General features: G+C 45.5%; 1 protein-coding gene across 2 annotated transcripts in view; it reads left to right on the plus strand.

Annotated features, from left to right (window-relative positions):
- The window catches only part of OTOP1 (otopetrin 1), a 48,074-nt gene that overhangs the window by 22,665 nt on the left and 2,790 nt on the right, over nucleotides 1–22,619 (plus strand). For both annotated transcript variants that reach the window (XM_005893193.2, XM_070372692.1), the window contains exons 3-5: nucleotides 2,781–2,839; nucleotides 10,435–10,565; nucleotides 14,762–15,690. In XM_005893193.2, the coding sequence (XP_005893255.2) occupies nucleotides 2,781–2,839; nucleotides 10,435–10,565; nucleotides 14,762–15,690 (1,119 nt within the window). The remainder of the gene's footprint in view (nucleotides 1–2,780; nucleotides 2,840–10,434; nucleotides 10,566–14,761; nucleotides 15,691–22,619) is intronic.

Genomic DNA, 22,619 nt, shown 5'->3' on the forward strand with positions numbered 1-22,619 from the left:
ATAGCCTTTTTTTTAAAGTATTCTTGTTAAGATATTTATCTATTTATTGGCTGTGCGGGGTCTTAGTTGCTGCAAGGCTCCTCTCTAGTTGCGGCGAGCAGGGGCTACTCTGTAGTTGGAATACTCGGGCTTCTCACTGCAGTAGCTTCTCTTTTTGCGGAGCACGGGCCCTAGGCACACGGGCTTCAGTAGTTGTGGCATGCGGGCTCAGTAGCTTCAGTTCCCAGGCTCTAAAGCACAAGCTCAATAGTTGCAGTGCATGGGCTTAGCTGCTCCTTGGCATGTGGGATCTTCCCGGACAAGGGATCAAACCTGTGTCACCTGCATTGATAGGTGGAGTTTCCACCACTGAGCCACCAGGGAAGCCCCTGCTATGTAATCTTTATCAAAGCATCAGCTAAGTAGCCGTCTAACTTAGAATTCATAGACAAAAACTAATTCACTTTAGCGCTTCCTTATTGTTGGGCTGAGTGTCATCTTTACCAGGAGTCACTGCTCTCTGTTTCTCTGTTTTTTAAGTTGTTAGATGTTTCATGAATCATGCCTGATAGTGTTTTCCAGAGCAGGATAGTAAATCTTAGGTGAAATGATGTGGATGAGAGAGTATGTGTGGTGTATTTTTGAGTGTGTGTTGTCTGATTATTTTTTTATAGCACGCATTTGCCAAATGAAAGCTGAGACAAATTTATGAAGTGCCTGGCTGTGTTTGACAAGTAGTAGGTGCTCAACGTGTGTTTGTGTCTAAAGTGTATAGTCACTCAGTCGTGTCTGTCTCTTTGTGACCCCATGGACTGTAGCCCGCCAGGCTCCTCTGTCCATGAAATTCTCCAGGCAAGAATACTGGAGTGGGTTGCCATTCCCTTCTCCAGGGGATCTTCTCGACCCAGCGATCGAACCTGTGTCTCTCACACTTCAGGCAGATTCTTTACCATCTAATTAGGCTCCAAATGCTTTAGGAACTCAGATTATGCATAAGACAGAGGAGTAAATTGACAACAGAGAGCTTTTACTGAAAACATACCAACTGCAGGCTCTGTTCTAAGTAGACATGGATTATCTTATTTCACTGCTCACAATATCCACCAAGGTAAGTTTCATTATCATCCCCATTTCACAGATGGGAAAAGAGACTTGCCCAAGGCCAAGGGACTGAGATTTGCTCATGGGTCCAGTACAGCCTCCCCACATTTAGCCTGCATCCTGAGTTGCTTCTAGTGACTGCATGGCCAGGGACCTGGGAAACAGATATAATATAGTACAAATATGTATATAATCGCCTACATAAGAATGAGTTCTGTTCTGAGAGCCCATATGTAATTCAAATTTTTTGTAAGTCCAACAAAGTTAGCCTAATCACTCACCTATCACAGTTAGATATGTAGTGCTGTGCTTTAGTCGATCATTCATGTCCAACTCTTTGCGACCCCATGGACTGCAGCCTGCCAGGCTCCTCTGTCCATGGGCTTTTGCGGGCAAGAATACTGGAGTGGGTTGCCATGCTCTCCTCCAGGGAATCTTCCCAACCCAGGGATTGAACCCAAATCTCCCACATTGCAGGTGGATTCTTTACCGACTGAGCCACTAGGGAAGTCCAGCTATATAGTACTGTACTGTAATAGATTCATAATACTTTTTACATAAATAATACATAAAAAAAACAAACACAAAAGTAAAACATTTAAAATCTTACAGGACAGTACCTTGGGGGGTGGGGGAGCTTCCCAGGTGGCGCTAGTGATAAAGAATCTACCCCGCCAGTGCAAGAGACATAAGAGATGCACGTTTGATCCCTGGGTCAGGACGATCCCCTGGAGGAGGAGATGGCAACCCATTCCAGTATTCTTGCCTGGAAAATCCCATAGAGGAACCTGGCAGTCTACCGTCCACGGGGTCACGAAGAGTCAGACACAACTGAGCAACTGACCATATAGCACACACACCTTGAAAAGTAAAGTATTCCAGTGTAGCTGGCATACAGGGGCTGGCATTGAGCAGACAGGTGAGAAGAGTTACTGACTGGAGTATTGTCAGCAATAGGAGTCGGAGGGGAAGCTATGATTTCACTCATGCCTGACTCCTTGGAAAAGACCCTGATGCTGGGAAAGATTGAAGGCAGGAGAAGGGGATGACAGAGGATGAGATAGTTGAATGGCATCACCGACTCGATGGACATGAGTTTAAGCAAGCTCCAGGAGTTGCTGATGGACAGGGAGGCCTGATGTGCTGCATCCATGGGGTCGCAAAGAGTCGGACATGACTGAGCGACTAAACTGACTGACTGAGGTTGAAAGAATGCATGCTTACATCTCTGAAAGTTCACAACTTGAGGGTTTGTATATAGTAGACTTACTGTAGAGTGAAATAAAAGACCACCCTGAATCACTTCTGGTCTTCATTTAAAGCACTCAAAATTTGGTTTCCAGCCACTGATGTAGGAACAGTTTAGTGGATATTTTCTCGAATGAAGCCCTATAAGGATGGTATAAGCAGGTGAACAGGCATCATGGCAGGCAGGCTGCTGCTCCCCAAGGCCTACCCCACAGCACACAGGGTACCATTTTCTCCTAAACCTGGAGGCCTCCCTCTGATTCTCATGGCAGTGCCCCTGGAGCACATGAATGCCACCATCACCAGAAATGACTTGTCATTTTTGGATGGGGTGGTCACTAACATGCCCAACACTTTCCACATCCTTCCCTTAGGTTTTATAACTTCTCATTGTGCAGATATAGTGATGGCTTTCCCATTGATATATCTTTATTTTCTTTGTTTCCATTTAGGTATACTTTCTTTGGGGGCACTCAAAGGATATCATCCAGTCTTTCAAAACACTGGAAAGGTAAACATTGCGGGTAATCACTTACATGCTGGATTTAATGTTCATTTAGAGCAAACAAAGCTAATCCCTGCCATCTTACTTGGATTTAAAATATGAGAACCACTCTCTTCTCCATTCTGACAAGCAAAGCCTTCAGTTGTGGCCTGGAGAGGGGACCCTCTGCCTTTGGCCTCTTCTGGGACAGCCCTAAAAATATGGTGATGTGAGTTGAATTTTGCCTCTGTTTTCTTAGAAACTTCCCCTTTGTGAGCCTCAGTTTTCCTCATCTGTAAAATGCGGATAATAGCATAGCCAGCCTTTGGGTACTGAATGCAGTAATTGATGTAGAGCTTGTTCCTGGTACAGAATAAGGACCCTGAGTGTTGGGTCTATTATTATGTCTGCCCGTCTTTCTCTTGAGATGATTGTGAGGATCAAGGGAGAGAATCTGTAGGCTAATGAGGTGAATTACCTTCATGCAAACTATGATTATCAGGTAAGAAAGCCTCTGTGCACACATATAGAGGCATCAAGGGATCACTGTTTGCTTTCTGGAATGATCCCTCATCATATAAACTATCCATAAGGCACAAAAACGTCCCCCAGTATCATTTGAAATGAAAACTGCTATTTAAGAAAGTGACTTACATATGAGCACTGGTTGGAACTATTTTATTGAAGTAGAGGGCTTTCCTGATAGCTCAGCTGGTAAAGAATCCACCTGCAATGCAGGGGACCCTGGTTTGATTCCTGGGTTGGGAAGATCTACCCACTCCAGTATTCTTGGGCTTCCCTTGTGGCTCAGCTGGTAAAGAATCCATCTGCAATGCAGGAGACCTGGGTTCGATCCCTGGGTTGGGAAGATCCCCTGGAGAAGGGAAAGCTATCCACTCTAGTATTCTGGCCTGGAGACTTCCATGGACTAGAAATAACTGTCACCAACCTCATTATGCAAAAAGGATCTGCTCATCCATCAGTGAGGCATCTATTGTGCTCCTACTGTGTGCTGAGCCTGATGCCAGGCACTAGTGGTGATATGCAGAGGTAATGGGTCAAGGTACCCAGGCATCTGAGCATCATTGCAGGAGCGTGTGGACTGGCTGCTCCCCTGTGCAGCCCCGAGCAGTGGCCTTGGCAGTGACCTTTAACTGCCATCTTAATTGTCCCTTGTGTTCAGCTGCTCTGTCGTGTCTGACTTTTCACGACCCCGTGTACTGTAACCCACCTACGTCTCTTGCGTCTCCTGCAGTGGCAGGTGGATTCTTTACCACTGAGCCCCCAGGGAAGCCCCCAGACTACACTTGATCTTAGCCAAAAGCAAATTGTCCCTTAGGGCAGGACAAAGACTTCCCCATCCATCCTCGTGTTTCCTATGGACTCTGTCAGGGTAACTATGGTAACGATTCTTCTCTGCATTACATGGATGTGGCAGCAGGTTCTAGCAGGTTAGGGGACTTCCCTGGGTCTCCAGAGTGCAAGTGACAAGCCAGGGATTCCCATCCAGTGTCTCCTGTTTCATGTGCTGGGCAGTGACGGGTGTGTGTGTCACCTGCTCCTTTTTCCATCACTGAGGCTGGGTTCGGCTTGCAGCTTGAGGAGAATGCTTGCTGATTTTGTTCTGGAGTGTGAGTTTCACTGTGTCTACTCCATAACATTCTTCTTAAAAAATGTAGTTTGTTTCCTGATAAAACTTGTAAGGACACAGTGGAAGTTAAAAATCACCATGATGCCACCATTATGGACTGAACATCTGTGTCTCCTTCAAATTCATGTGTTGGAGCCCTAACCCCCAAGGTGATGGGTATTTGATGGTGGTGCCTTTGGGAAGTAATTAGGTCATGAGTTCATGAGGGTACGGTCCTCCTTATGGGATTTGTATCCACACAGAAAAGAGACAAGTGATTCGCACCCCCTGCCCTGAGTGTACCCGTGAGGACACAGTGACAGGTAGCCATCTGCAAGCCAGGAAGAGAGGCTTCACCAGAAACCAAGTCTGCTGGCACCTTGATCTTGGACGTTGAGCCTCTAGAACTGTGAGAAATAAATGTCTTTTGTTTTGTTATAGCAGCCAGAGATTCCTCAGACAGCTGCTACCCAGAGGTAACTACTATTCATATTTTGGTTTCCTTCCAGTTGTTTTTTCAGTGAATAGATAGGAAATTTTTTTCTTTTTCCAATTGTGGTCCTGCTCTTCTTGGCTTTTCTTTTCATTTTGTCATTAACATTTCCCCTGACCTTTTCTACTCCATGATCTTTACCGATTGCATAAAGTGCCATTGCTATAGTTGATCAAATTATACAGCCCTGTTGTATTCGTCTCGGGCTGCCTTGGTAAAGTACCACATGCTGGGCAGGGGAGGAGGGGTGTAAACAACAGAAACGTATCTTCTCACAGTTCTGGAGGCTCCACATCCAAGGTCAAGGTACCAGCAGGTTGGTTTCTGGTGAGGCTCTCTCCCTGACTTGCGGGCATTGCCTTTTCCCTATGTCTTCACCTGGCCTTTCCTCTGGGCATGGGGAGAGAGCTCTCTGGTGTCTCTTCCTCTTCTTATAAGAATACCAGTCCTATTGGATCTGGGCCCCACCCTTATGACCTCATTTAACCTTAATTACCTCCTTATATGGGCTTCCTAGGTGTCTCAGACAGTAAAGAATCTGCCTGCAATGCCAGAGAGCCAGGATAAATTCCTGGATCCGGACGATCCCCTGGACAAGGGAATTGTTATGCAATCCAGTATTCTTGCCTGGAGAATTCCATGGACAGAGGAGTGGGCTACAGTCCATGGGGTCGCAAAGAGTCAGACACAGCTGAGCGACTGACACACACCTCCTTGTACACCATCACCAAGTACAGTCACATTGAGAGTTAGGGCTTCTACATATAAATTCTGAAGGGACCCAATCCAGTCCATAACACCTCTCACTGGACATTGAATTTGGAAGTTTTTGTCGTTATTATGAATAGTACTGTGATGAACATCTTCAGTTAAAAATACTTTTGAACATCTCTCATTCTTTTTTTAAAATGTATATTATTAAGGTATAGTTGATTTAGGGGCTTCCCAGGTGGTGCTAGCATTAAGGAACCCACCTGCCAATGCAGGAGATATAACAGACTCAGGCTCAATCCCTGGGTTGGGAAGATCCCCTGGAGGAGGGTGTGGCAACCCACTCCAGTATTCTTGCCTGGAGAATCCCATGGACAGAGGAGCCTGGTGGGCTACAGTTCATAGGGTCGCAAAGAGTTGGACATAACTGCGTGACTTGCTCCCACACAGTTGATTTCCAGTGTCGTGTTGATTTCTACTGTACAGCACAATGATTCATTACACTTATGGATACATTCTTCTTCATATTCTTTTCCACAACAGTTTATCACAGGATATTGAACATAGTTTCCTGTGCTATATAGTAGGACCTTGTTGCTTATCCTCTGATTATTTTCTTGAGTTAAATTCCTGGAAGTAGAATTGTTGGGATAAAGGGTGAGATGTTCTCAACAAATGATTATTGGGCCACTTGTCCTACCAGGAATTCCTGGCTGAATAAAATGGGCTTTCCCATTCATAAAGCACTTTCATTTACATGTGTTACTTATGAGAGTGTCTCATGATGGCCCTGGCGGTTAGGGACAGTAGCTACAATCGTGATCCTACTTAGCAGGGGAGGAGGCCGAGAAAGGAAGTGAATCTCCAAGGTCATGCAGCTCACCTGTGCATAGCTGGGCGGGACCTGGATGCAGACTTTAAATCCAATGCGATTTCCGCGGCATCACAGTGGCTCAGTGGCCATCTGGGTTTACTGGGTGAAATCTTTCTTTATGATTAGTTGACATCATAGTATATTAGATATACTGGGGTTAACAAAAAAATATTATTAAAATTATTTTCACATGTTTCTTTTTACTGTTCTTTAAATGTGACTACTGGGAAATTAAAGTGTCTTTTTAATTAAAAATTAAATTTAAATTTAAACTAAATATTAATTAAAAATTTTTTAAATTTAAATTAAAAATTACCTCAGTGTCTTATATTATCTTATTTGGGGTAATGCTGCTCTAGGCCATGTACCCAGATATTTCCCACTGAAGTTTTTCATCTAAAGGAATTCCAAAGGACTGGAACCTGGTCCTGCCTTGACCTTGTTCGTTGAGCGATTGGAGACAAATCTCCCTGTCTTGGGCCTCTTTCCTAAATTGGATAGTATGTAGTTTGAACTAAATATTCTCATAGCTTGATTTAGCCTGTTATTTTTTTTAAATAGGGCAAAGCGTTAACCATTTTTGAGTTACTCATCACCTTTTGGTTTTAGATTTTTTTTTTTTTTTGGTTTTAGATTTTTTAAAAACATTTTAATAAAAACTTGTTGTCATGCTGGGTGGCACATGGAATATTAGTTCCTTGATTAGGTATCAAACTGGTGCCCTCTACAGTGGAAATGTGGAGTCTTAAGCACTGGACAGCCAGGGAAGTCCCCAGAGTTAAATGTCTCCAGAAAAATTGGAAGGTTTGATAATCCAAAATGTCCATGGCAGCAAAGAGCTAGGGCTGAGCTGGGATCATTCCCTCCAGATGGGAGCTGGCCACTCATTTAGCTACAGTCCCCACTTAAGACGGAGTGCAGAGAAAAAGAGAGCGACCCGGGCAGTCAGGCAAGAAAAGGGAAATTTATTAGAGGGAAACGAGAGGGTGACTGGCCCTTACGGAGAACGAGTGTCCTCCCTTTCTGATGGGGTCTTTCTTATATACCACCAATGGAAAATTCTCTGAAGGGATGGTTAATTTTTAACCTATTGCTGAGTCCTGTGGTCACATAGCCAGAGGTCTGGAATCTGGGGGTCTCGTAGCTTTGAGAAGGTAGGCACCAGCGGGGAAAACAGAACTTCATTTGGGCAATTTGGTCAGTCTCAAGGGTCCTTGTGATTTTATTCTTTGTGAGGTCAACATAATGAGCCATTTCAACCATGAGCCCCCATGTAGACCCTATCACCCACCACTGCCTAATGTGTCCCAGGCCTGCTTTATTCATGGACACTTCCTGCCACGCCCTGGAGGTTTCAGAACTTCCCACTCTTGGACTTACCCTTTTCTTCTGGTCTTTTGAGCCAATACTCCACTATCCATGCTTTTAGTACATACAGGGACTTTTCTCCTGATTTGATAATTCTTACAGATTTGAGAGCTTTTCTTTTCTCAAGAGGGAAGTTTAGAAAAATAGCACTTCTGAAATCAGAGCTGGAAAGATAAACTGAGGTCAAAAAATGGCTCATGGAATCTTTCTCTTTCTTGTGGTCTGGGGTAACTCGATCCCAGTATGAGCAAGGCAGCCTGGCATGAGGAAATGTTTGCCGTTAGTTTGTAGGACAGTTTCCAGATCAACCAACCGGAGGTTGTCGGCTCCTGGGGAACATGTGTGACAGAAAAACGCCTGCAGCCATGGGTGGCAGTGGTCTTACCTGCTTGGATTCTGTGGAACAGGGATTAGGCAACGTCATTTGGACCAGGAAAGAGGAGAAGAAAGGGGAGCTGTGTGCATTATAAGTAAAAGAAAAGCCAGACAGCCAGCCGGAGGCAAACAGTATTGTCTGCATTTGTCAAAGGCTCTGTACATACAGTGCCTCCCAGGTGCCCTGGGGAAGGCTGGCCACAATCTGGAGCAAATGGATGAGTACAAGGGGCAGGCAGATGGGCAAACACCTGACTCAGACTGCCCACCCGCACCCCTCTGTCGCTGCTGCCTTCTCCACTTGCGCCTGGACATTGGGAAGCGGCCAAAGGAAGCTACAGTTCAAAAAAGGAAAGACTTGCCTTGCGAGTGTTCGTGGGAGCCCCAGAGGAGTCATCTGGGTTAAAACTCAGAGGAGAAGCAAGGTCAGGGATGAGGACCCAACTGTACCGTTTTTTCTGTAGGCAGATCATGGACAAGCCTGCTCTTGGTTAAAGGGGGCTTGCATCCTCTGGGCCTCTGCTCTGCCACTGGGAAGTGATCAGTTAGAAGTTTCAAGGAATCTCCTCAAATCACCTGTATTTGCTGCACCTGCTTCATGCAAGGCCCATTGTTAAGCACCCTAGAAGCAACCAATGTGAACACATGTTAAGCTGGCAGCCATGCAGAGACTCTGGAGGCTCTGAAACAGACCGTGACTCCATTGGAACCATACTGCCCTAGTTCCCTCCCCTGTCCTCCAGAGTCCAGAGTCATCCCTTTTCTTCTTCCTTAGGAGGCAGGGTGGTCAGAGGCAGGGATAGAACTCTGCTCAGACTAGAATAGCCTTGTGCTTACTAATTTTTAAACTCCAAATGTGGCTATTTACTCTATTTGTGAAATAGTAGTATAGTGTTAGTTTCTCAGTCATGTCTGGCTCTTTGCGACCCCATGCACTGTAGCCCACCAGGCTCCTCTGTCCATGGGATTCTCCAGGCAAGAATACTGGAGTGGGCTGCCATGCCCTCCTTCAGGGGATCTCCGTGACCCAGAGATTGAACCTGGGTCTCTCGTATTGCAGGCGGATTCTTTACCATTTGAATAATATGGCCTAATTCCTAAACCTGGGCTTCCCTGGTGGCTCATCTGGTAAAGAATTCGTCTGCAATGTGGAAGACCTGGGTTCGATCCCTGCATTAGGAAGATGCCCTGGAGGAGAGCATGGCAACCCACTCCAGTATTCTTGCCTGGAGAATCCCATAGACAGAGCAGCCTGGCGAGCTGCAGTCCATGGGGTTGCAAAGAGACAGACATGACTGAGCAACTAAACACAGCAACTTTCCTAAACCTGTCTGAAACTCCAGCTGCTAAACAGTGTTATCACAGAATAGGCTTTCTGAATGTTTCCACTCTGCCTCCCTCAGTGGGTGAGGGTTTCATCTAATGTTGGTTGCTTCATGGTTACAAGATAGCTGCCACAACTCCAGTTTTCATGTCTACATTGAAGGCCAGGAAAAAGGGGGAGAAGGAGGCTAAAGAGGCTTTTCTCATTCTGTTGTCTTCCATCAAGAAACTGGAAGCTTTTCCGTAGTGCCAGTAGACTTCACCTCACATCCTACTGGCCAGAATGGCCATGCCTAATTGCAAGGAAGGCCAGATATCAAGTCTGTGGTTTGTTTTGGTGTCTTTGAAGTAAATGGTAAGACAGAGAGGATTGATAATGACCATTGGTTTGGCAACCCAACAGTAAGGACATACCGAACTCTCCAGATGTCCAATATAGCCCTTTTATCTTTTCTTAACTGTCCTCTTCCTTTCTGGAAGAAAGGGTTTGGGGTATGGTGGGGTTGGTTGCCTGCTTTTAGTAAATTTCCATCCTTGTGTCCCTGCTTTCAAGACCCAGGGCTTTTTTTTTTTCCTTTTGTCCTGTAGACAATGAATTGAGTCCTGGCAGGTTCAAGATTAAGGCAGAGTGCCAAGACTGGTTTGGGAAGGTTCCATGCAACTGCTTCTCCTAGCCAGACATGGGACCCACCCAGAGCTTGAGTTGCCAGATGAAACCACAATCACTGCAAAGAAAGAGTCGTGTGTATATGTGTGCACGTGTGTGCATGCATAGAAAGTCTCCACCTCATCTCTTGGGCTCAGAGTTTCCCAGGGCTGCTCAAGCAGTGAGTCCTTGTGTTTTCCAGGTTTGGGGTGATCCACTCAGTGTTCACCAACCTGCTTCTGTGGGCTAACAGCGTCCTGAATGAGTCAAAGCACCAACTTAACGAACACAAGGAACGACTCATCACCCTGGGCTTTGGGAACATAACTATAGGTGAGTGATAAGAGATGCCTGGCTGTCATGTTGGAACAGCTGGGAAACCTCAGAGACAGAGGGATGGGTTTCAAAGACCTGCAGGGTCCACCCAACTGAACATCGTCCAGACAATCCCCTGTTGTTGAAAATCTTTCAAAACCTCCTAAGTCTTTCATCCTGCCTCCATAAGTAGGGTGTGCTGAGCATAATTAAAGGGTTCTTTAGTGACTCGTCAGACCCAAGGGTCATCATTTTGATCACGGTTTCTCATGGTTCAGTTTGGTATGGAGGTGAATGTCTTTATTTACAACTGCAGAAGATTGGTGGTTGTTACTGTTTGTGTTTTTAATTAAACCTCTACGACCAGTTCTTTCTACTACAAGTATAACATTTAAAAATCCATAGATGTCTAATGGTATGTTGTGGTTAATCGGTTTTTGCTCATTTGAAGTTTTTATTTAACTCTACTTGGTTTATAATTTTGGCCCATCTTTATTCCCCCTTGTACCTATTTGAGTGCCTGTAGTGTGAATCTTTTCGTTTTCTTCCAAAGTTCTCTTTTGGAATCTATCTGTCGATTTGATCTTAGAGCACTGGAGTTGAGAAGAGTGTGGGGTAGAGGAAGGTGCAATGCCCAGGTGACTGATGCCTCAGGTTGGGGGCCTATGCCTATCATGTTTTGGCTGTGTGACTTTTGGACACCGTTCAACCACTCCAAGCCTCTCTTTTCTCATTCATAACGTGAGGGGGCTTGAACCACGTACTTTCCATGAGTACCTCCAGCGTTAATGTACTGCATATCTGTCCTCTCTGTACAAACCCAGATCAGTCACAAGGAGAACTTTAAACCTGTTTCCTCACCAGTGGGGTGAGGATGACAAAATCAGGGTACACACTATATTTCTTCACCACCCCCAACCAGCAGCCTACTCTTGGGAAGGTCATGCTCCTTGAGCCTCATTTCCTCATTGGAATCAGTAACAGTAACAGCAATGACAACAATAACAACATGTTTTGTTAAGCATTCTCTGAGTGGCTGGCACATTAAACTCTTGTCCCAACACTTGGAGGTAGGCAACACTGACCTTATTATATGGATGAAACGACTGGGCCTCAGAGAAGTTAAGTGACTAACCCAAGATCACACAGTGAGTAGACGATTCAGCCAGGATTTGAATCATAGCAATGTGGCTCCAGAGACCTTGGTGAAGGTGGGATTAGATTAATTTATAAAAAAGGAAACTTTGTCAACTCTAACATTCTATTAATCCGAACCTTTTTCTTCTGAGTTCTTCCTTGTCTTTTGCATCATACAGTCTTATGATGTATGGTTAGGTTACAAGTGGTAGGGAAACTCCTTATGTATTGAAAATTGCAGTGCTCTGCAAAAGTAAGGCACATTACTCCTGGGTGCATATATATATATATATACACATTATATACATATATATATGTATGTATATATATTTATATATATATACACACTCAAAGCTATAATTCAAAAAGATACATGCAGCCCTATGTTCATAGCAGTGCTATTTACAATAGCCAAGACATAGAACCAACCTAAATGTCATTGACAGATGAATGGATAAATGAATGGTACATATATACAATGGAATATTACTCAGCCATAAAAAGAATGAAACAATGCCATTTATAGAAACATGGATGGACCTAGAGATTATCATACTAAGTGAAGTAAGTCAGCCGGAGAAAGATGAATATATATCACTTGTATGTGGAATCTAAAATATGACACAAACAAACATATCAACTAAACAGGAACAGATTCACAGACATAGAGAACAGGCTTCTTGTTGCCAATGGGGAGGGGAATAGGGGAGGGAAGGACTGTGAGTTTGGAATTAGCAGATAAAAAAACAAGTGAGGGTAACTAGTGCTACCATAAAGCCTTTTTTGCCTGATTTTATAAGTAGTATATGCATATCATAAATTAAAGCAATGGCAAAATGTAAAGAAAAAAATCCACAATAACACCTACTGAGGAGTGCAGCTAAATGCTGTTAACATCTGGTTAGTTTTTGGTAGTGTGCTGTGTATTTGTAGTTGAGATCCTATGGTATATATTCAATCATTTTTTTCTACCACCTACAGTAAGAAATAGATTTTACATTGCAACCCAAATGCCCTATGTCTACATGTATATTCCCATGAAATAATAATCATACTATATCAAAGATACTCAAATTTCTTTTGTGTTTGATTCCATTCAGTCAATCCTATTTTATTCCATTGCAGTTCCATTAAAAAATATTGGCTGCTGTCCTTTAAACTGAGCTCACAACTGAATTCCAGGTTGTGGTACGCATTTAAAAATACTGGATATACAATTTGTTCTTACTTTTCCCCTCATTGTTATTGTAGCATAATTATTTTCTTACATCATTAAAACACAGAATTGTTATTTTTTAATCTTTAAAAATTTTTTAATTTATTTTTAATTGAAGGATAATTGCTTTACAATTTGTGTTGCTTTCTGCAATACATCAGCATGAATCAGCCACAGGTATACGTATGTCCCCTCCCTCTTGAACCCCTCTCACCTTCCACCCCATCCCACTCCTCTAGGTTGTCACAGACACAATTATATTTTTAATGTCTGCCTACTATTCCATTATACTATTCCATTTCCTTCTCCTGGGGATCTTCCCAACCCAGGAATCAAACCCCGGTCTCCTGCATTGCAGGTTTGATTCCTGGATTGGGAAGACCCCCTGGAGAAGGAAATGGCAACCCACTCCAGTATTCTTGCCTGGAAAATCCTTTGGGCAGAGGAGCCTGGCAGGCTACAGTCCATGGTGTTGCAAGAGTTGGAAACGACTTAGTGACTAAACCACCACCACTATTCCATTATAAAGATGTATTATAGCATTCATCTAATTTTGTAAATTCATCTAATTAACCCATTATAAAATCCATCTGCTGCTGCTGCTGCTAAGTCACTTCAGTCATGTCCGACTCTGTGCGACCTCATAGACGGCAGCTCACCAGGCTCCCCCATCCCTGGGATTCTTCAGGCAAGAACACTGGAGTGGGTTGCCATTTCCTTTTCCAATGCATGAAAATGAAAAGTGAAAGTGAAGTTAGTCATGTCAGACCCTCAGAGACCCCATGGACTGCAGCCTTCCAGGCTCCTCCGTCCATGGGATTTTCCAGGCAAGAGTACTGGAGTGGGGTGCCATAAAATCCATCTAATGCTTTCTAAATTGTGCCACATTGAGTGCTTCTGTTTCTTTCTCAGAAACACACAACAAAATTTTACCTAATGCTTTGATTATATTTTTGACTTGTCCCCTGCAATAGATTGGAATTATAGGCCATAGTCTTTACACCAACTTTAAGGCTTTTGCTGCATATTTAATTATTTACTTACAGCATTTCCCCTCCTTGTTATGAAATGGTCCTTTATACAATCAACAAGTTTCTTCCAGAAGATGGGACTTGTCTCTTGCCACACTTGCTGGCTTCAGATATTCTCAAGAGGAAAATCTTTCCTAATAAGAGGCATTTTCCCTCACAAGGTTGTTTTTAAAAAAGTAATTTTAAAATAATACATGTCAATCATATTCATATAGAAAGCTTGGAAAATACAGTGAAGCAAAACCTAAAGGAAAACTTACACAAATATGTCAATTATATCTCAATAAAACTGCAAAAAAGATACTTTGAGATGTTTCTTTTACTGAAAGAAAGAAAATAGAAAAGCAAACCAAAGAAAAATCACCTGCTATTTTTCCACCCAGCGATAACCATTGTTAACATTTTAGTATGTGGCCTTCCAGACTTCTTCTATGTCTGTCTATCTCCCTGTCTCTCTATGTCACCTTTATATCTGTAACTTATAAAAAGAGAGTCATGCTCTAGCCTCTTTGGCAAGCTGCTTTTGTTCACCAGTATCTTCTGAACATCTTTGTATGTTGGTAAATAGATTGCTACAATATCATTTCCAATGGTTGGACAACATTCTGATGTCTGGAGAAGATCTAATTCACGTAATCAGTACTCTCTGGGGGACATTCACGGCTGTCAAGTTAGACAGGATATTCAGCATGACAATAAGCCATGACACAAAGCTTTTCATTCAATGGGCAAACCCAAGCATGCATCCATAGTGACAATATTTCTTTGTGGTTTTCCATGTCATCACATGAACATGCTAATCGCCCTCCCCTGTGATCTGCCTCCCCTAGTTTTAGATGACCACACGCCTCCGTGTAACTGCACACCCCCGACCCTCTGCCTGGCCATCTCCCACGGAATGTACTACCTCTATCCTTTCAACATAGAGTATCAGATCCTGGCCTCCACGATGCTCTACGTCCTGTGGAAAAACATCGGGCGCAAGGTCGACAGTCACCAGCATCAGAAGATGCAGTTCAGGTCGCACGGGGTCCTGCTGGGCTCGGTCCTGGGCCTGACCGTGCTGGCCACCACCATCGGGGTCGTGGTGGTGTATCTGATCCAGATCGGCCGTTCCAAAACCAAGAGCGAGGTGGCACTCATCATGTTCTACCTGTATGCCAGCATCTTGCTGATGCTTATGGGGGCAGCAGGGCTGGTTGGGATCCGGATTTATAGGCTAGATGAGCAGTCACTAGACGAGTCCAAAAACCCGGCCCGCAAACTGGATGCGGACCTGCTGGTGGGCACCGCCTCTGGCTCCTGGTTCATCTCCTGGGGTTCCATCCTGGCCGTACTTTGCGCTGAGTCCCGCCCTCCATACACCTGGTACAACCTGCCCTACTCCATCCTGGCTGTTGTCGAGAAATACATCCAGAACCTCTTCATCATTGAGTCCATTCACCGAGAGCCAGGGAAGCTCTCCGAAGACATTAGAACCCTGCGGGTGGTCACAGTCTACAATGGCAATGCCACGTCTCTCCCTTCTTCCTGCCTCAAGAACGGACCTATGGCCGGGGACATGGCTCCCCAGGCCCTTGAGATGCCGCCTGCGGCCAATGGAAATACATGTCTGAGAGAAGTCGGTGGCAAAGAGAAAGAGGATAAGAGCTGGGAAAGGGCCCAGGGCTCAGCCTGCCACTCCTGTTTCCTTCAGGACAATGCCCAGAGAAGAGTCTTGAGGAATATTGCAGCTTTTTTGTTCCTCTGCAATATTTCGGTAATCTGCATCATTATTTCTTTATTTTAAAAAAATTGATAAATCTATTTTCCCTGCTGTTTTTGAATGAGGAGTGAAGGCAGCTTATAATCAAAATAATTTAAGTGTAAGGTTAAAATATTAGGCCGGAACATAGGCTTATATTCTGTCAATATAAATCCATGTACTGAGTATCTGTGTGCCAGGGGCTGGGGTGGGAACTAAAAATTAATTAAAAGTGAGAAAACTCAATCTCTTTCCTCAAAAAGGTCATAGTATTTGTGGGAGAAGGAGACAAGGAAAAAAATACAATGTAGTGAAGACGGCAAAGGCTGGGACAGGACTATGTGCAAGGGAGAAGGGGAGTGTGGATTCAGGCAGGGACTTGAATGAGCAAGGGGTGCTTAAGGTGAGACATAGTCTCAATGAGGAGTGCTTTTGGCTATAAGTAGTAGGAAGCTTGATAAGTAGTATTTTCAGTCTTAAGAATTCTGGAAGTTGGCTGCTCAGGGTTGGCCTGGCAGCTGAACCCTATCATCAAGGATCCAGGCTCTGTTCACCTTTCTGCCTGACTGTTGCTGGTGTAGTGCTTGTTGCCACATGGTCATAGGATGGCTGCAGTAGCACCAGTCATCATGCCTGTGTTCAAGACAGGAAGACAGAGGGAAGGACTGGTGCCAGGCAATGTCTGTGATTGATGTGAACACCCCTAACTACCAGGGAGGATGGGGAAGTGGATGCTTTGCTTTCTAGCCCCTATGATGGAAGGTGAAAAGGAAGATGAAGATGTACAGACGGCCACTCAGTACTGCCTGTCTCAGCCTCTATGTATGGTTGGAAGTCTGCCAACTGTAGTCAAGGCAAGGAAAAGCCTTGGGGCAGAGGGCACATGATCTGCAAAGGCACAGAGACATAGGATACCATGGCCTATTTGGGGAGCACTAGCAGTTTAGCATGGCACCCCACTTCAGTACTCTTGCCTGGAAAATCCCGTGGATGGAAGAGCCTGGTGGGCTGCAGTCCATGGGGTCACTAAGAGTCAGACATGACTGAGCGACTTTACTTTCACTTTTCACTTTCATGCATTGGAGAAGGAAATGGCAACCCACTCCAGTGTTCTTGCCTGGAGAATCCCAGGGGCGGGGGAGCCTGGTGGGCTACCGTTTATGGGGTCACACAGAGTCGGACATGACTGAAGTGACTTAGCAGCAGCAGCAGCAGCAGCTTAGCATGAATTCCATCCATGTGAAGCAGAGCAGGAAAGAGGATGGAGTGTGTGGTTAGATGGATCTGGCTTAAGCAGAGCTTCATAAGCCTGCCTGAGTCCGGTCTTCATGCTGAGGGTGGTAGAGGACCTTCTCAGACCTTTGTGTTTTGGAATGATGTCCTTGTAGCAATGTGCAGGAAGGATGGAGAGAGATAAGATCAAAGATCAGGGAAGCTGGTACAGAAGCCCCCACAGCTGCCCAGAGAGGAAATGATGGGAACTTGAACCAGGGCAGTGCCAGTGGGGGTGGGGAGAATTGTATAGAATTTATCTCACTTGGTGTGAGGACCCTCAGGTTCATCTGACTTGAGTTCCTGGGTTCATGGTGATGCTATTTATGGAGGTTAAGGGTCTCTGGATGGGGAGGAGGCTTTGGAGGGGGCTCACGGGGAGGGCGAGTTTAGTACTGAATAAATTCAATGGTAAGGTCTCTCTGGATATCACCAACAGGCAGATTTTTTTTTTTTGGCTTTCTGTTGCTGTGTAATCAGTGACCCCAAATGCATGACAAAAGCAACAACCATTTTATTATATCTGATGACTCTGTGGGCTAGGAAAGCTGGCAGGGCTTGGCAGGACTTTTCTGTTCCTCACCGTATCAACTGAAGCTGGTGGTAGGGTTGGAAAGTCCACAATCTGGCACCTTGGGTGGGGGAGGCCGAAAGGCTGGATTCAGCTGGGATTCTGGTTGCAGCATCTGCATGGGGGTTCTCCAGCACTGTGGTCTTGGGGGAGGTGGGCTTCTTAGATGGTGGCTCAGTACCCCAGAGCCAAGCTTCCAGGGGATTGGAAGTGCCAGTCTTTTTATCTTTTTTTGGAAATTAATTGATTAATTTTAATTGGAGGCTAATTACTTTACAATATTGTAGTGGTTTTGCCATACAGTCACATGAATCAGCCATGGGTGTACATGTGTCCCCCATCCTGACCCCCACTCCCACCTTCCTCCCCATCCCATCCCTCAGGGTCATCCCGGTGCACCGGCCCTGAGTATCCCATCTCTAGCATGAAACCTGGACTGACGATCAGTCTTTTAAGGCCAGGTGTAGACGTTGCATGGCACCATTTCTACCGGATTTTATGGATCCGGCAGTGACAGCATCTATCGGGACTCAAGGCAAGGGGGCAGAGGTCTGCCTCCCAAGGGGATGAGTAGCAAGAATTGTAGCCAACGTCACAGCAGACGGAAAGGTCTGGATTTCAGGAAAGAGGCTTATAATCTCTTCTTCTCATTTTCCCTCCCACCCTCCTTCCCTTTCTTCCTCCCTTCCTGAAAATAGAGCTGTGGTTGCCTACTGAGGGCCAGCACTACTGTGAGTCACAAACGTACCATGTGCCCCAGAATGTTGGTCTTCCTCCTATGGGGCTTACAAACAAGATGGCAGGACTAGCAACAAGAGTCAATTAGGAAAAACGCCCATAGTGACGCATACCCTGCAGAGAACTACAAGGGAGGGTGTGTGCGGTGGTGCTTGGATGCCTGAGGTTGATCAGAAGGCCGGGCTGGTGGGAAAGGCTCTCTCAGGAGATGGGATTAGAGCCCAGGGCTGAACAGAGAAGGAGCCATGGGCGCTCCAGGTAGAGGAGAGAGCCAAGCAAAATCCTGGGTGGGAGCGCTTGCCTCCTTCCAGAAGAGGAGGAAGTGCGTGTGACCATGTGGGTGGCTGGGGGCAAGCTGGGCAGCAGGGTTGGGGGCTGGTAAAGAATCATCTAACAGAGGGCTCTGCCATTCTGTTTAAGGGTAGATTATTTTAAAAAAAATATGCTGTGAAGCCTTTGGGAGTTTAACCGGGAAAGGGACACCACCTTACATAAATAATCTGGTGCGGAGTGGTGAACAGACTGTGGGCTGGGAGCATAAGCGGGGCGGGGGGCCACTGATGGTCCAGGTGAGAGATGGGGGTGGCGGCCTGGCGGGTGGAGTGGAGAGAGGTGGGTAGATTGCCAGGGTCCAGCCCCGGTGGAGTCAGGGGTTTCAAAGGGGAGACGGCTTCGGCGATCAGGAAACAACAGCTTATTTAAATGTTAATTAAATATATAAAGAGTGGTTAAATAAGGATAGCTCAGTGAGGAAATTCAGTGGAGAAAAGAGGCCGAGTAGCTTGGTTTACGCAGAAAATCAATATAACCTGTGACATCAGGTTAGCTCTGACCACGGAGGCTGCAGACGCCCTCTCGAATAGCGGAAGGTGCCCCACCTTAGGCACCTTCTTGAGTGGGTCTTAGAGGCCCATGCAAATATGTGGTCACAGAGGACCTCCGCGCTCTAGATGGAAACTCAGCCAGAGGTTGAGAGAAAGAATGACATGGGGAGACCAAGTTTCAGTGAACAAGGCCCACACTTTATTTTCCAAAGTAGTTTTTATACCTTAAGTTGTGCATAGGGGATAATGGGGGAAGGGGTAGAGTCAGCAGTGAGCCAGGCTTTCTTCCTGCAAACTTCAGATCAGATCACATCAGATCAGTCGCTCAGTCGTGTCCAACTCTTTGCAACCCCATAAATCACAGCATGCCAGGCCTCCCTGTGCATCACCAACACCCGGAGTTCACTGAGACTCACATCCATCGAGTCAGTGATGCCGTCCAGCCATCTCATCCTCTGTCGTCCCCTTCTCCTCCTGCCCCCAATCCCTCCCAGCATCAGAGTCTTTTCCAATGAGTCAGCTCTTCGCATGAGGTGGCCAAAGTACTGGAGTTTCAGCTTTAGCATCATTCCTTCCAAAGAAATCCCAGGGCTGATCTCCTTCAGGATGGACTGGTTGGATCTCCTTGCAGTCCAAGGGACTCTCAAGAGTCTTCTCCAACACCACACTTCAAAAGCATCAATTCTTCGGCTCTCAGCCTTCTTCACAGTCCAACTCTCACATCCATACATGACCACAGGAAAAACCATAGCCTTGACTAGACGAACCTTTGTTGGCAAAGTAATGTTTCTGCTTTTGAATATGCTATCTAGATTGGTCATAACTTTCCTTCCAAGGAGTAAGCGTCTTTTAATTTCATGGCTGCAGTCACCATCTGTAGTGATTTTGGAGCCCAGAAAAATAAAGTCTGACACTGTTTCCACTGTTTCCCCATCTATTTCCCATGAAGTGGTGGGACCGGATGCCATGATCTTCATTTTCTGAATGTTGAGCTTTAAGCCAACATTTTTACTCTCCACTTTCACTTTCATCAAGAGGCTTTTGAGTTTCTCTTCACTTTCTGCCATAAGGGTGGTGTCATCTGCATATCTGAGGTTATTGATATTTCTCCCAGCAATCTTGATTCCAGTTTGGGCTTCTTCCAGCCCAGCATTTCTCATGATGTACTCTGCATAGAAGTTAAATAAGCAGGGTGACAATATATAGCCTTGATGAACTCCTTTTCCTATTTGGAACCAGTCTTTTGTTCCATGTCCAGTTCTAACTGTTGCTTCCTGACCTGCATACAGGTTTCTCAAGAGGCAGGTCAGGTGGTCTAGTAGTCCCATCTCTTTCAGAATTTCCCACAGTTTATTGTGATCCACACAGTCAAAGGCTTTGGCATAGTCAATAAAGCAGAAATAGATGTTTTTCTGGAACTCTCTTGCTTTTTCCATGATCCAGCGGATGGTGGCAATTTGGTCTCTGGTTCCTCTGCCTTTTCTAAAACCAGCTTGAACACCTGGAAGTTCACAGTTCACGTATTGCTGAAGCCTGGCTTGGAGAATTTTGAGCATTACTTTACTAGCGTATGAGGTGAGTGCAATTGTGCGGTAGTTTGAGCACTCTTTGGCATTGCCATCATATGCAAAAGTTTAGGTGATTTACATCATCTTCTGGCCCGGAGGCCTATTAACATTTTAAGACCCTTTCTTCAGAAAACTTATTTTTCTCTAAAGGTGATTAGTCAGGCGCCACCCTCCAGAAGCATTAGATAAAGTTGCATTCCTATAGGGCAAAGGTGTGGTGGGCTATAACAAGAAAAAGAATTAACTCAAGGGTCCAAGGTTACAAACATTAAAGCTACTACTTACATTCCTATACACCAATTATATTAATCAGTACACTGCCAGGGACACAGCAGGTAAGGGATATGGAAACTTAGTAACAAACATTGGCCCAACAAGTGAAAAACCCTTCACCAATACAATTTCTAATCAATCTTTTAACTGCTCAAAGGAATCTGTATTTAGACACTTTAGAACATCTCATGCCTCTCACAGTTGGGAGGCTCTGAACAATCACATGTGGCTGGAAAAACCTATTCAGGCAGGCTAGTGACTTCCAAAGAAGTTTGTAGGTTGAAACACTATCACACCCAGGAATTATTAACTGGAGCTGTAAGCTAACTCTTTTTTCAGAGAGAGGTAGTGGGGGGACAGCCCCCGTAAAGTCAGAGGTGTAGGTGAGAGCACAAAGCAGAAAGTAGGCAGACTCTGGTTTTGGGGGTAGATGCTCGAGAATTTCCAGGGAGACTCCTGAGGCTCGATCCTGCCTTTATGTATGCCGAGCCTCCTTCCTCATGACCGTTGCCACGGGCAGAGTTCCTCACGCGGGCTCCCGGCAGTGGATTGAGGGTGCTGTTTTGGAGGCAGAGTCGTCAAGATTTACTGATGGATCAGATGGTAGGCGGGTGGTTATGAGAGCGAATCAGAATACCAGGATGACACTGGAGTTTTGTTGAGCCCTTGGGAAGAAGGTGTTGCCGAGGAGATGGGGAGAAATGGGACTGTAATGTTGAGTTTGAGATATGTTGTAGACAGCTGAGTAGCCTGTGAGATATATGAGCCTGGAATTCCGAGGGTGGACCAGGCTGGTGATTTGGATTGGGAAGTTGTGGGCCCACAGCTGGTGTTTACAACCTGGACTGGGTGAGATCACTGGGGTCACGGGTGTAGGGAAGAGAGGACCCGGGAATGAATGAGCCCTGGGATCAGCCAACACTGAGAGACAGCAAAGGAAGAGGAGCCAGCCAAGGAGGCGAGAAGAACCAGCTGGCGTGGGAGGAATACTTCTAAGGACCCAGAACCCAGAACCCAGGGCTAGAGATAGAAGCCTGAGAGGTTTCTGTGTGGAGATGTGAATGAAAGTCACTTGTATCAGTTACCCACTGCTGGGTAAGAAATGACCCCCAACTCAGCAACTTAACACAACAGACGTTTATCATTGCACAGCTGTTCTGGGTCAGGAAGCTGAGCGTGGCTTAGCTGGGTGACTCTACTCTGGGTCCCTCACAGGCTGTAGTCAAACTGTCTGCTGGGGCTGCAGTCATTTCCTGGCTTGGTTTTTTGGGAGAAAGGGGTCTGTTTCTAAATTCATGTATGCAGCTGTGAGTTTATGTGGCTCATCTATGTGGACTCAGTTCCTGGTGAGTTGTTGGGCTGAGGGTTTGAGATCCTTGCTGGCTGCGAGCCTGAGACTCACCTGCCCACAGTTCCTGGCTACGTGGCCTCTCCATAGGGTGGCTCACGTGGAATCTGGCTTCCTCTTGTGGCTCACATGGCAGCCAGTTTCCTCTGGTGGCTCACGTGGCAGCTGGCTTCCATTCTTATGGGAGGGGGTGAGCAAGATGGACTCCAGAGTCCTTTTGTAACCTAACCTCAGTAGTGACATCCCATGACTGGTGTCATATTCTTTTGGATGAGTCCAACTCACAGCTTTGGAGGGGGCTCCACGGAACGTGAATCCCAGGAGGTGGGACCTTTGCAGGGGGTCACCTG

This window comes from Bos mutus, chromosome 6 (genome assembly GCF_027580195.1).
Source record: "Bos mutus isolate GX-2022 chromosome 6, NWIPB_WYAK_1.1, whole genome shotgun sequence".
In the NCBI taxonomy this organism is placed as follows: Eukaryota; Metazoa; Chordata; class Mammalia; order Artiodactyla; family Bovidae; genus Bos; species Bos mutus.